At 39.2% G+C, this 15,786-nt stretch overlaps 1 protein-coding gene across 1 annotated transcript; it reads left to right on the top strand.

Moving 5' to 3' along the window:
* The first annotated feature begins 3,154 nt into the window (after nucleotides 1–3,154).
* On the top strand, nucleotides 3,155–14,282 carry OR2A5 (olfactory receptor family 2 subfamily A member 5). Its single transcript, XM_015448214.4, is given in 2 exon segments — nucleotides 3,155–14,083; nucleotides 14,086–14,282. Coding segments are annotated over 2 exon segments (927 nt in total). The 5' UTR covers nucleotides 3,155–13,353.
* The last annotated feature ends 1,504 nt before the right edge of the window (nucleotides 14,283–15,786 follow it).

Here is a 15,786-nt window from a genome sequence, read left to right on the forward strand (position 1 = left end):
TTGGCATTTGCATTTTGCCCTGCCAGCTAAGTCCTCATATTTACTTTCATCACATTCCTAAAATAAAAAGATTCAATGCTCACTACCACTTCTTCTGTCACTGATTTTCTGGGACTGATAGTCTTTGGTTTCCTTTATGTTCTATACTATTTGTGCCTTTTCATTTGTACAAATATTTGGCTGGATATAAAACTTGGGTGATACTTTCTTTCCTGGGGGATTTTTGCAAATGTTGCTTCACAAACTTTAGCTATGCAATTGGATATTGCTATGAAAATGTACAAGTCTAGACTGACTCTATAAATAGCTTTAGTTTGCCTAGCTAACAACATGATTCTCTCTTTATATTTTTAATTTAGTAACATTACTAGGATGTATCATTATACTACCATTCTGTGTCAATTTCCCAAGGACATAGTTTGCCTTTTCAATTTCTAGATCCATGTCCAATTTTTACTTCAGAATAATATTCTTGAATTATAACTTAAAATACTTTTATGACTTAAATTTTCTAGAAAATGAACATATCAGCTCTCTTACACCTACCTTCCACATTTTTCATGTTCCTGCTGTCAATCTAAGAAAAAAAAGACACCAGAGAAGATTATCTCCCAACAAAACAAGTATATTTGGGAGTAAGTAAAGAGGATTATAATCTGGGATGTACTATGGCAAATACAGTGAGGAAACAGTAAAGGAAAACTTTTATTGCCAATGGTAGAAGTTTATATAAACTGCTCAAAAACAGAGTTCATTGGATCCATTGGCTCGAAGCCAGAGATACTGGTTCATTGGTGGAGATGCTATTACTGGGCAAGCGTTATGGGAACATCTTATTGGAATTGCTGCAATCCTAAAGAATGTTTAGTGATAAACCTTATCACAAAAATACGTATGTGAGAAACATGCAAGAATTTCTTGTGGGGTTATTTTTTAAAGTCCTTTAGACTGTAGGGGTGTGTGTGTGTATGTGTGTGTGTGTGTGTGTGTATCTCAGACAAGTAAGCATGAGTTCCTTTCCTTCACGCTCTCCTGGCCCCAATTTTTGTGTGTTTAACTAGTTACTTCATCCTGGTATCGGCAGCTTTCACATTTTCCCATTCTGATCAAGATCTTTCTCCAAAAGCATTGCTAATTCATTTTAATTCTCTATTTCAATTTAGGTATGCTTGCTTTTATTATTTATATGCTCAATATTCCTTTGTGTGTTTCCAGCAATGTCTCTATTCTCCTTATACCTGTCCCAATTTCAACTTCATTTCTGAAGTATTTTTGTATAAAATTTCATTTCTACTTTAAACTTTGTGTGATCATACTTTATTTATTTCTACTACATCAAGATATTTGGGTATTTTTGAGTCTCTGCAAAGTCTTGAGTCTCTGAAAGCTCTTCTTATTTTGTAAAGAAAAGAGCTTCCTTTGAGAACTGTTCGCCTACCACAATCATCTGTATTGTAAAACAAAATTCTCTTGTGAATTTTTAAAATCAGCCATTGAATTTTCCAGTTTTTTCCTTGGAGAATATTTTTTAGATACAGACTATTCTTATTATTTACAGATTCCGTATTTGTAAATATGCCTACTTGCTAAAATGTGTTTGTAGCCCCAAATCAGTACTTAGGGTACTTTTGTGGTTATTCAAGGATGTGTCCGGTGTGGCAAACATTTGAGTCCCCAGATGTGCATGTTTACAACTGAGATCAAACAGGACAACGCTCTGCCTTCTTGGGTCAGCTCTCGGACTGTAAACTAGTGTTCTTTCTGCGGGCTACCCCAGTGCCATATTTTCTATGTTCTTGTGCTTTCTGTTGGTAATTTTACTGTTTAAAATGGTCCTCAAGTGTAATATTAAAGCGTTGTACAGCACAAGAAAGCTGTAATGTGGTTTACAGAGAAAATACATGTGTCAGATAACCTTTGGTACCGAGTTTAATGTTAACAAATCAACAACACAGTACTTCCAGAAAAAATAAAGAGAAAATTTACCAATCTGTATGTGAGACTGCTCAAGAAAGCTCTAAAGTAGCAACTAAAGTGTGCTATGAAGCCATGGCAGAGATGGTGACTAAATGTGTGCATGCATAAAATAGCAACTAATGAAAAGAAAACCAATAACAATCACGACAGTAAAACCACAGTGGGCAGCACTATTGTGAGGCTGAAAGTCAGAGAAATTTATGATCATATTATCTAAGATCAAGAAAATGTTAAGCCCTTCTCAGGAGTGCTGGATGGGTCACATGTTACCAAAGGAAATGCAGCAGGAAAAATGTTAAACTTGCAGGAAAGGTAAGTTCTGCAGGTAAGAAAGTTCTGCAGGAGAAGAGGTCGGGCACTGTGGCTCACGCCTGTAATCCCAGCACTTTGGGAGGCAGAAGCAGGCAGATCACGAGGTCAGGAGATCAAGACCATCCTGGCTAACATGGTGAAACCCCGTCTCTACTAAAAATACAAAAAAATTAGCTGAGCGTGGTGGCGGGTGCCTGTAGTCCCAGCTACTTGGGAGGCTGAGGCAGGAGAGCGGCGTGAACCCAGGAGGACGAGCTTGCAGTGAGCACAGACTGCGCCACTGCACTCCAGCCTGGGCGACAGTGCAAGACTCCATCTCAAAAAAAAAAAAAAAAAAAGAAAAAAAGAAAAAAGAAAAGAAAAGAAAGCTGGAGAAGAATTTTTAAAATAAAGGTTAAGTGTTATACAGAAAAAAGACTACATGGATGAGGAGGTTTTCAACACTGATGAAACTAGCTTGTTTTACAAAGATATTGGCAAAGGAACCCCTGTAATGTGAATGCAAATTGTTTTTAAGTTGATGAAATGCTGCTACCAAAGGTTTGCAGGACTGTAACCCTGTATTTATTTCCCCTAGGAGCAACAGCTGAGGTTTTGTTAATTCAGTGTTCACGGTGATCGTATGGAACATAATCCCTGTAAATAACAAGAATTACATTATTCTGGTTTTCTTTATTTTTAAAGCAGATGACTTTATTTCCCAGACAAGCATGTTTCAAGGTATTTGTATGATGGAAGAGCCAAAACCAACAGAAAATGTCCTTATGACCCAAGTTTTCAGTGTGTTTAAGCTTTACTTTCTCACAGCCAGGGAGAGTGTGAAAATTTGGGTTTTGTTGTTGTTGTTTTTTTAACAATACAGAATATATCTTTTTAGCCTTTTCTACAGAGATAATCCTTTGCATGCAAATGACACTTGTCTGCATGGCTCCATATTTAGTCCATCTCTTCTACTTTCTGATCCAAGCCAGGTCCCCGGATGATCTTCCAAGAAACATTCCAAGCCAAATTCCATAATTGCTTTAGCTTACTGCATAGAGAGAGGTAGACAGAACTCACCCTGTGATCTCATGAAGTTCAGGAGAAAAAATTCAAACTTCCGAAATGCTAAGCTGATTAGTATTAACAGAGCAAGGTACCAGAGGAGAAAGACATCACAGGAAGATCGAGTTAGAGATAGAGACAGAGAGAGAGAGAACTCCAGACATCTTCAGAGAGTTCTCCTCAAACCTGTGGCTGAATACTGATCAGCACATCTCTGTAGGAAAACGAATGTGGCTGGGGAAAAACCATCAGGAACAAACAGGGAACAGTTATTCTCAGAGCTCACACCAGGCCAGGAAGAGTTCATGTTCCCATCAGAAACACCTCTTAACATATGGTCATTGAATAGAGTCCTTAGAAAGTGGCAATCAATAATGGCATCAATAGTTGGAATCAGTGGTGGTAATAAGAATAACCCCAGACTAAAGGCTGTTGTGAGCCTAACAAAGATTGCTAGCAAGCCTCAAAGGTCGTTCTTGATGGGAAATTATTAAGTCTTTCACTTTCACCATGTGAAGGGGTTGCTGCTTATTCCTAGTTTGATGGAAGTTTTATTATGAGTAGATTAATTCAATTTTTTGTTTCTTCCCAATTTCTATTGTGAAATTTTTAAATATATAAAGTTTTGAACAGAATAATCTAATGAACACCCATATCTCCTTCTATATTAACTAATCCTTAATTGTTAATATTTTGACATTTTCTATGGATTTATCATCCATCTATATTGCTTCCTCTTCATACAGATATAGATGTGGATATAAGATATACATACATCAGTGGATATATATATATTATATATATGCTGAATCACTTAAAAGTACGTTGTAGACATTGTGAGTAAATCTTAATAGAATATATGTACACATACATGCACACACACACACACACACCCCTATATAGCATGGAATAATTTAGCAAGTATTTTCTAAGAACAAATATTAAATACAATATCATTTTCACACTCATGAGTTTAACATCAATATGATAACATTATCTAAAAATGGCTCTTTGGATTTCTATTTTGTTATTCAATTCAGGATCTAATCAAAGATTGTTTCAGTGCTTTAGTTTCTTACCTGTTTAGTCTAATTTTATCTCAAACCATTCTCTTACTCTTTGTCTTTCATGTCATTGGGATTCTTTGAAGAATCCAGTCTACTTGTTTTGTAGAATGTCCTGGAATTTGGAATCCTCATATCCAGATTCAGATAAAGCTTTTTTGGAAATAATTCTACATAGACATGTTGCATCCTTCTCAGTGCATCGCATCAGGAGACATATGATGTCAGTGTGCCCCATTATTGACAATGCTATTTGGTGATTTGTTTAAGTGTTTTCCACCATATTTCTTCATTGTAAGGGTATCTTCTCCCTTGGGAATTCATAAGTACTCTGCAGCATGAATCTGGGAGACTACCTGAAGATCCTGTCAGAGGTGATTAAACCAGAGCAACTCCATCTTCAATAGGGGCTGTGTAAAATAAGGCTGCATTCCCAGGAGGTGAAGGCATTCTTAGTCACAGGATAAGACAGAAGGTCAGCATAAGATACAGGTCATAAAGACCTTGCTGGTAAAACAGGTTGCAGTAAATTAACCAGCTAAAACCCACCAAAACCAAGATGGCGACCACCTCCGGTCGTCCTCACTACTATACTCCCACCAGCACCATGACAGTTTACAAACGCCATAGCAAAGTCAGAAGTTACCCTATTTGGTCTAAAAAGGGGAGGCATGAATGATCCACCCCTTGTTTAGAATATAATTAAGAAAGAACCACAAAAATGGGCAACCAGCAGCCCTTGGGGCAGCTTTGTCTAAGGAGTAGCCATTCTTTATTCCTTTACTGTCCTAATAAACTTGATCTCACTTTATGGACTTTTCCTGAATTCTTTCTTGCATGAGAGCCAAGAATCCTCTCTTGCGGTCTGCATTGGGGTCTGTTTCTGGTAAAAATCCCATCTCCTAAAATATTTTCAGGCAATTATTTTAGCATCCACTGATTGCTTGAATAAATTATTAAGTTGACTCCATGACAGCAATTTTATCATTCTTTCAATTATTTTTACATTTATTAGTTGGCATTCTTTTCTCCATATCCACCCTCCATCTTTCTCTACCCTGCTCTCTGCCCTGTAAGACTGATCTGTAAAAACTAGGGCTCTGCAGCCCTCTGGCTTCCTGAGTCTGGCTTATTGGAAGCAAAGGCAAGAGAAACAGGAGAGAGGGAGAAGTGTGAGGTCAAGAATTTATTCACTTCCTGCAGGGTCAATATGGACTGAACCAACTGACTCTGATTCAAGTTCCTATTTAGCCAGCCCTTCCACAAAGTCGTCCTTGTCTCCAGGTTCTAATTACAGCCATCTCCTCTTCTCATTTAGGCCTAGAGGTTGTATAGGAGTTTTATTGCAAGCTCAGAATCCTGCCTTATCCTGGTATCTTGCACCCTTGCTTGTGGTTTTCCCATATTCCTCACATGCCTTTGTAAATAGTCCTTTTATTACACTTTTCTCAAATGGCCATAACTTGTGCCATTGTTTTCCTGTTATGACCCTTGATGTTTTATTTGCTTTGCTCACTTCCTTTTATTTCTCTTTCACAAGAATCAGAGCTGCATTCAATGGCTCTTCCAAACTTCTCTGGATTCCTCCTCATTTTTCATCATGATGTTTTTACAACAAATCTTTTGGACATCTAATCTATCTTGGCATTTGCTTCTCGGAGAACCTAGACAAACATTGCAGTTTGTCTATTAACTTCAAGCATGCCCATGCTGTGGACTTTAGTTAAAGCTTTCAGAAGAACTGAAAGACTTGAGTACGTTGCCATCAATTTAGTATCTATCAAGAAAGATTCTCTTGTACTAGCATTTCAATAAAGGTGCCTGAATTGAGTGTGTGTCAAGGGGGTGGTTAGACCTGGGGTCAAAAACAACTGGGAAAGATATAAAATAGCAGCATATGTTAAAATCAGAACAGTGCTAACTTGAAGAAGTTCTAACTCATATCCTTTACTGTTAGGTCTTCAGTTAATGTTGTCCTGTTTTTGTCTTCCTTGCTGTTTCCAGGGAAAGAATATTCAAGGCATTTGTTTGGATGGTTGAACTAGGGACTATGTGTAGGTCTAGAGATGGCATGTGTGCCTTCATGCTAAACTCTCCATCAGCAGAAAAGTGGAAAAGGCTTTGGAATGAGTTTTAATTTCTGGGGCTGTCGCTTCTATGACCTTGGATGAGTTCTTTTACTTGGTTGAACTTGTCTCTTATTTTATGAACAGGGAGGTAATAAATGTTCACTTTTAAATATTTTCTTGATGACTGGTAAAACTGCCTACAAAGGCCTTAGCACTGTGCCTAGAATAGTGTAGGATATTTGGTCTATTATTTTTGTCTACATGTGTGAATTAGAAAAAACTCAATCTATTGATAAGATGTTTGGATCTCCAGTCTCCAAGGAGGGTGTCTCCTCACTCCACTTAAACACCAACACTGGTGCCCTACAGCTATGTAACAAGGACTTGTTCCCAAAGGCCAAATGCCTGTGGTGTCTGGAGCAGTTGCCTGAAGAGTGCTCCTGCTGTAATTAATTGTGGCAAAGTTTTAATGAACCCCATAAGGATATTTTTTTCTGACACTTACTTTGTAAAACCTAAAATAGTTTCTATTCCTATGAGATCAATTATAAAGTTTTTTTTTTCATCTTTGCCAAGATGCCTGAGGCAACTTTCCAGCTGTGTCTTTTTAATGAGTTCTCCACATGGCTCCTGGGCCACTGGTTCTTCGTGCACTGAGATGGCTGGAGCTCCCGGGGAGCAAGGCATGGAAACTTCTGAGACCCAGAAGATGATTTCCCTGGGAAGGCTCAGAAGTGCACATTCCTTTCAACTTAGAATCTCTCTGGATTCATTCACAGCCACTGAGGGAGGGAGGAAGTGATGAAGAGTACTCCAGAACGCCTTAATATCTCTCTTATAGATCAGGCCTTTCTCATTAGTTTTATATTTGAGTCTAGACTTTGGGCCTCTCAGCTCTGTCCTGTTGACTAGCAACTAGAGGAGGTGTACTATAGACCAGATCCACAATACAGATATGAAAAACATATCCATACTCTTACCAACCCCAACCCCAGACTCGGGCTACCTCTGGTCTTTAATTAACCTGATGGATGTGCCAAATGATCCCTCAATCCCAGGAAATGTGCTTATCCACATACAGGCCAGTTGGGACATTCAATTGAACCAATTACTCAATTTGTGATGAAAAACATTTAATTTAAACCACTCTGGAGAAAAAAGTTTAGGTCTATAAGGCCAAGTTATGAAACAAACTAACATTTATTGCTGAAGTAACCAGTTCTTTCGAGCTTTCATTCACATTGGTGTTTTACACTTACCATCTATCTGACATCTCAGCAGCACTGAGATTAAGGTAATTGAAAAAAGAACCCAGGGTGGATTTCATTTAATATAGACAGTCCAGGCAGTAGAGATATTGCCAAGATATATCTGATGGAATTTTATAAAGAGCCTTCAGATCATGATTTAAAGGTGAACAATACTCCCTCTTATTATAAAATACTTCCTGGAAAAAAATAAGCCAGTAAGCTACTAATACTCAGTAAAGTTTCCTGGCTATGTTAGGCAATTTTGTTTAGATAAATTCAATTTAATTTACATAGGGTGATCAGACGGTCAGATATTTTAGAGAAAGTTCTTAGAGTGAAGAATTAATTAACAGAAATACACAATTTTAGGTGATTATAAGTTGTCTCTTAAAGCAGAGAACATTTATCATACATATGTATCTCTTTTTCCTACCCAGCTACCACTAAAATGGCAAAAAAAAGCAAAGGTATAATCCACAGAAAAATATAGAATTAGAGGGAAGACAGAAGCAGACCAGAGAAATTGCAGATTTCTTTTTTAATACAAAAAGGTACAAGGGGGAGCAGTAACCAACTTATCAGAGAAGAAGCTACCAGCTAACAAGCAGGCAAAAAAGAAACCACTGAGAAGCACAATGCATTCCTTTCAAGGGTCCCCAGGAAACTTTAGACTAGCAACAGTTGAGAATGAGAATACAAAAAGGGTAAAAACAGGGGTGTAAGGTGAAAGTCTATTATTACAGCACCTGAATCCTCTGACCTCTTTACCACCCCCACTCAGTTAGGCAAAAACATGCCCTGGGCAGGATCCTAGAGGTTATTCTATGGAAAAATTGAAAATAAGGCTTAGATTGCCAAATCTCAGACAGAGCAGAAGACAGTGAGGCTTGGGACTGAACTCAGAGAAATCAATAACCAGTGTGAAGACCCAGGGAGGAGAGGATGCCCCGTGATTCTCCCTGCCTCTCAGTCTTTCACACTCAGGTACATTCTCTTCCTAGTCATTTTATAAATTAACAATACATTAGAAAGATCATTGATCATAACCAGTGAGATTTATCCTTGTGATGCAAGGATGGTTCAACACACAAAAATCAATCAGTGGAATACATCATATCAACAGAATGAAGGACAAAAAACATATGATCATTTCAGTTGATGCTGAAAATACATTTGATAAAATTTAACATCCCTTTGTGATAAAAACCCTAAAAAAACTAGTGATAGAAGCAACATACCTCAATATAATGAAAGCCATTTATGACAGACCCACAGCTAGAATCACAACAAATGGGGAAAAACTGAAAGCCCTTCCATTAAAATCTGGTGAGTCAACGAAATTGGGAAATTATGCTAAAAAGCTGCTATATTTTTATTGAAGGATAGCAATGACTTTGTTAGTAATTTTGATTTTATTTTATGTTTGCCGTAAGTATTAACTTAAGTGTAGCTTTTTACAGAAAAATATTCTTGTTTCTAAAAAATAGAGTTGGCATTATCGATATGATTAAAGTGAGTACCTTAGTTTGCCTCCTGGGATAACATAGGGCACAGGTTGTTGATTTTCTTTATTTTTATTTTTAGTTTCCCACCTATCTCCCTGATCTTTCTTCTTGTTCTCTTTTGGAGATTTATCTCTTTTGGAGATTTATCTTTCTCTGTCCATCCCTAAAATGCTGGTAATTCTTAAGATACTGTTCTTGACTTTCTCTTTTTTTTTCTCACTAAAACTGCTTTGTTCTCTCTTATCCATTATCATGACTTAACTATCTGTTAAATCTGTACTTTGACCCGGTTATCTCTAATAAACACCAAAACTATTTAGTTAATTCTTTATTGGCCCAAGCCACCTAAATATCCAACATGTTCAAAATTATATTCTTTTTTTAAAACCTTTGCTTTTAAATAATATCTTCCTCAGTTATTCCTCATATAATTGAATGAAAACACTTTATATACAGCCACACAAACCAGAAACTTGGGGTGCACCCCAGCTCTGCTTGACTTCCTCACTACACACCAAGTCACAGAATGCTGATCATTATATTTCCTTTACATGTTCCACACCCATTCCCTCCAGCCTGTCCCCATGGCTACCATCTCAATTCAGGTACTCACTGTCACTGGAAAATGCAGACTCTACAGATAGCTTGGGCTCACAGTCTCCAATCTCATTCTTTGAAACAATCCTTCACATTAACCAAACATTCATCTTTGTAATAACATATCTTAGTCAAATCGTTCTACTCTTTATTTCCGATGAAGTCCAACAGAAGCTCATCAATGAACCTCTTTCCCAGTATCATTATTATTGTTATTATTGTCGTGCCCTCCTTATACCTTAAGGTGCAGCCTGGTGTGTCTTTTTTTCTTGTGTTTACTTCTTCATTATTTTTACACAGTTTTACAATTTTCACTGAAAATTTCTCTTAACTCCTCCATGCAAAGTCAAAGCCTTCCCAAATTGGACCCAATTCCTTCAGTACCAATGAGAAAATAACTTATAATCGTTGAAATCTCCAGACTCAGATGTCACTACAGGCATAATTGAATAGGTAAGGTCCAGCCTGGCATGTCTTCCTGGACAGTGTCTAAACTTTAAATCCACAGCAAAGCCTTTCTCTACCCACTTTCAGAAGAATCTACCCCACCCTTCATTGGTGCCTGCAGTATACTGTGCACACGTGTATCCCAGGTCCTACACTGCTTATTTGCATGGCTCACTTGTAGGCAGACTGTAAACTCTTGGAAGACAGAGACAGTATCTTACTAGTGTTTGCTTTTCCAGTGTCTAGGATGATCCCACACAGAGCAGATGCTCAATAAATGTAAATGGAATTAGCAAATTAATAAATGAATGAGATGATTAAATGTTCGATATCTACATGTGGATAATTGTGGATATAAAATATCCATATGTAGATAATATATGAATAATTGAAAAGTATCTTGGCAATATTTTATTTAGTCCTCCAGTTTTAGGTAGTTAGTAAACTTATTTTAGTTTTGTTAAGTGCTTCAGCTGTTTTTTTCTAAACACTATACATAGCTACTAAACTTTTCTTGTCATTCTTCCAGAGATTTCAGGATAAATATTCCTTGAGTTTCTTTATTCTGTCCATAGAAATACACCCGCTTTGAAGCCCTTATAGTCTGTGAGCCAAAATTATAGGCACATTTCCAAGTATCCCCTGTTAGCTCACACATGAACAACCTGCATCTCTCTGGAGTAAAGCACCCAGTGTGTTCTGACAAATGAGATTTGGATGTTTCTCTCTAAAAGGTTGCCCAACCAGCACGCACGCGCGCACACACACACACACATACACACACACACGTAGATATATACATAATACATATACACATAAGGAACATACACATAAAGGGGATAATCAGAAACATTTTCAAGGCATCCTCTGACTATGCTTTATTATGTGAATATAAACATAGCCCCTACACCTGAGGCATCATTATATCAAAAGTTTTGTTGAACTTCAGGAGTGTATCATAGTAAAGGTGAAGGTGTGAGTTACACATTTGCTGCCCTCGAAACACCAGGGCTTCTACCATGACACCTCTTCCAGGTCAGCCTTACTCTGGCTTCTGTCTTCTCTTATTTCCTATACCCTATATCAAATCTCAGGTACTATGTGGGGAAGGCCTCACAATCTTTCTCACCACAATGTGGGAGGGTTGATAGAAATATTTTTGTTTTCTAATCTATCAATACCAAGTTAGAATTAACTAAGAAGGAGAAGATTTTCAAGCATTTATGACAGAAGCATGATGCTCTGCCTCCTCCAAGCTCCATTTAATCCATCCAGGGCAACACTGAGATCCATGAACTTATCACAGTCCAAATACCTGGGGCTGTAATTTGCAATGTGGCCCCCAGAGACTGGAGAATGCATGCTCTTATGACTACAAGAGTTTTATGTGTAGAGATCCAGCTGGTTATTAAGTCATCACCTGTCAGCTTCCTTTTTTCTGAATGCCCATCCCCAGGGCCCAGAGAAATGGAGACAGGAGGATAAAAACTTTTGTTTGTTCCGGTGGACAGAGTCTGACTGCTGTGTATCCTGGTTCCCTTAGGGACTCTACCTTGTCCTCAGGGACAACCTGTGAAGGCTTGAGTGAAGATGACCCCACCGTAAAACCTACACAGCTGGTGTTCTCAGAGAGCAGGCTGCAGTCTGCATCAGCCTGCGCTGAGAGACAACCCCTGAATCTGGAAATTCTTTCTCTCAGAGACTGCTGGTGGGAGCAAGATCCCCAGCTCTGCCCTTCAAAAGCTCCTGTGATCTCTGCACAATTTCTCTAACTATAATTATATTTCCGAGACAAGACCACGCCTGATATCACAGTGAGTAAAGGATCTTCTGCAAAGTCTGGTAGTTTAGAGAAGCTAGGGTCTGGAGGAAGGCAGGGCTCCAGAAATCAGTACATTGAATGGGAGATACAGAGATAATTTATTGGCAGACAGTCTCCTGGGCTTAAAGTAGAGTTAGCATTTGCAGAGGTGGAGTCATAAGCTGCACACTGAGAATGACGCATTGATCATTTAACATATGTATACCTCTGTGAAACATCCTGGTTTTCTCTTTCTGTAGCCCCTGTGGCTATGCAGTAGGGGGAATGACAAGCAGAGAAAATTTAAGAGTCTGAAGACTTGATTGAAATCGAGGATATGCTCTTTGAATGTTAATCCTAATGTAATGCCTTTCATCCATCCATCCATCCATCCATCCATCCATCCATCCATCCATCCAACAATTGTAGAGGGCATTGTGCCAGCAACAGCACCTGCTAAGAACCAGGGAAGCAGTCCTGAAAGGGGGTGGGATGGAGGTGGGAGTCAGAATATTATCCTGTTAACTGTTCACATAGATAACCACTTGCCCTGGCCATATATCAGAAATGATTTCAATGAATGCTTGCCGGATTAGTGATGGCACACTCTTTCTTGGCTTGCATGCAAAGGGAAACAGCCAGATTTTCCTGAGTAGCTTCAGGAAGTAAAACACTTAATGCAAGCTTTATTTTCCCTAAAACTAGTAAACACAGGGAAGCAAACCTCTTTGAAATTGCATTTGTAAGCCTCATTTCCTAATTCATGCTTTTATGTATTTTCTCTAATCATTTACTGAGCACCTGCACGTGCAATGCACTCTGCACAAGTTACAAAATAGGAGAAAACCAAATATGGAAGAGAAAGTGGGGGAAAATATGCAAACTAAATACATTAGAAAGTGAAACACATAAGAACATGGCTATGATCCTTACTCTAAAATAAAACGGCTAGCCATTCTGGAAAACAACTTACTGTGTGGCTGCCCCTCTAATAGGAAAAATATGGGTCTTGCAATCCACGTTAAGTAAAATTCTGTGGGAGTGGACATAGTATACGTCACCCTGTCTGCATTTACACTAGTTCCCTGAACTGAATGTTTTTTCTGCTTTACTCTGGATTAAAGGATTGGACATAATGGCTCTGAAAAAGCTGGCTGACTGAGTCAGCACCCTGTGTGCACCATAAACCCCCTCCTTCCGTTAAGTGACTAATCCGGATCTGCATTTGCTCCTCAGCACACAGCTCATTGCCACAGCAGAGTCCAACGCAGGTACTGTCACAAGGGCATGACAGAAAATCAGACATGGGTCACAGAATTCATTCTCCTGGGATTTCCGCTCAGCCTAAGCATTCAGATGCTCCTCTCTGAGCTCTTCTCCCTGTTCTACATCTTCACCCTGTTGGGAAACGGGGCCGTCCTGGGGCTCATCTGGCTGGACTCCAGACTGCACACCTCCATGCACTTCTTCCTTTCACACCTGGCCATCGTTGATATTTCGTATGCTTCCAGCAATGTCCCCAAGATGATGACAAATCTTCTGAACAAGAGAAAAACAGTCTCCTTTGTCCCATGCATAATGCAGACCTTTTTATACATGGCTTTTGCTCACACCGAGTGTCTCATCTTGGTAATGATGTCCTGTGATTGGTACGTGGCTATCTGCCACCCTCTGAAATATTCTGTCATGAAATGGAGAGTGTGCACAGTCCTGGCTGTCACTTCCCGGGCATGTGGCTCCCTTCTGGCCCTGGTCCATGTGGTTCTCATCCTGAGGCTGCCCTTCTGTGGGCCTCATGAAATCAACCACTTCTTCTGTGAAATCCTGTCTGTCCCCAGGCTGGCCTGTGCTGACACCTGGCTCAACCAGGTGGTCATATTTTCTGCTTCCACGTTCATCCTGGGGGGGCCGCTCTGCCTGGTGCTGGTCTCTTACCTGAGCATCCTGGCAGCCATGCTGAGGATCCAGTCTGGGGAGGGCCGCAGAAAGGCCTTCTCCACCTGCTCCTCTCACCTCTGCATGTGGGGCTCTTCTTTGGCAGTGCCATTGTCATGTACATGGCCCCCAAGTCCCGCCATCCTGAGGAGCAGCAGAAGGTCCTTTCCCTGCTTTACAGTCTTTTCAACCCGATGCCGAACCCTCTGATCTACAGCCTGAGGAACGCAGAGGTCAAGGGTGCCCTGAAAAGAGTGTTGTGGAAACAGAGATCAAGGTGAGGGATGCCAGGGAAAGTCTAGAGGGTTGAAGATTTGCTCCCAGTGAAATTTGTAGGAACAGGTGATACAAATGCCTTACAGTTTCATCTCTTAGGTTTCTGATATCAAGAATGTATATTGATCAGATTCTATCCCTAAACGTGGTGTACCGTGCAGATCACAAAGCACACCCAGAAAGGCGCTGAGCTGTGTGGTGCGGCAGAGGAGCAAAGTGCCATGAACTCCTACTGCCAGCTCCCAACCCTGCAGGATCTGCTTTCTGTTCTTTTGAGGATTAGTTCTCTCAAATTTCCTCTTAAATTCCTCTACTATTTCCATCTATTTTTGCCATAAGTATATGCTGATAATCCCATACCATATGCTGCTATAAGAGTGTACTTGTAACCACACAGAATAAATACTGACCTTGGTTAAGCAGCCCTCTACTGAGAATGTAACAGCAACTAAGAGTAGAGCCAGTGCCTGGTCTGGAACCTAAAGCCTAAGGATGACGACATTATTACTGGAAGTTCATCTAAATCACCCTCACAAATCTAATTCTGTAAAAAGCAAAGTTTCATTGTATAGATTTTTTATATAAAAGGCAGAGAAATAGCAGGATCTTTGTTTCATTTCAGTTAATTCTGCACCATCTAATTAGAAAGAGTTTGGAAAGATTTTGCATTTAAAATAAATGAGACAAAGTTATTAGAGATAGTTAACCTTTTTCAGAATTGAGATCGCAAAGCTGGTTGTAGGTGACACTTGTATCATTACGGTGATTACATAAAATATTGTAGGAGTAAGAAAATACTGCAAAGGAAGAAGGCATCAAGAGAAATTGACAGCTTGATGTAACATCACAGACCACCGCTTAGAACCAAGAACATGACAAGTCTTGATAGGGACTTTTAGGAAGCTCAACAAAATTCCAAAGAGAAGCTACTCCACGTGATATAAATCACTGTTCCTGGACCCAAGTGGTCAGAATGACGTGGACAAGTAATTTGTTTTATTTTAACACAAGTCTGAGTCCTAAATGATCAGCATAATATGATAATATGATTTCTTTAACACATTGAGTATGGTACCTTTGGGAATTCTCTCTTTTTTTCTTTCAACCCTTGTAGTATTGTTTGCATTCAACTGTATGATCCATGATGTTATTACATTATCTGCTGCCTGTAGATTTTCTATTTTTACAATTTTAAAAATGTATTCTTATCACTTCAAATATTTCTTCTTCCATGAAAGAAAGAAGCAAAGGGAGAACTCTTTCCTCCCACCCTCCAAATGCACTGTGTTCTTTTAAGTTCTCAAAAAGCCTAGTTGCTTACTATTCTGCTCATCCATTCATCTCAGTTAAACATTCTGCCTCTGGTGATGGTCTTTGTTTTCACATCTCCATACTGTGAGGACATGTTTTGGCCTGCAGAAATTCACAAACCTTGCTCTGCCCCTCCCAAAGAGAGCAATTTGAATTAAAAAAATAAATACTGGATCTAAATTTAACTGTCAACCACTA

The sequence above is a fragment of the Macaca fascicularis genome, chromosome 3, assembly GCF_037993035.2.
Source record: "Macaca fascicularis isolate 582-1 chromosome 3, T2T-MFA8v1.1".
Classification (NCBI taxonomy): Eukaryota; Metazoa; Chordata; class Mammalia; order Primates; family Cercopithecidae; genus Macaca; species Macaca fascicularis.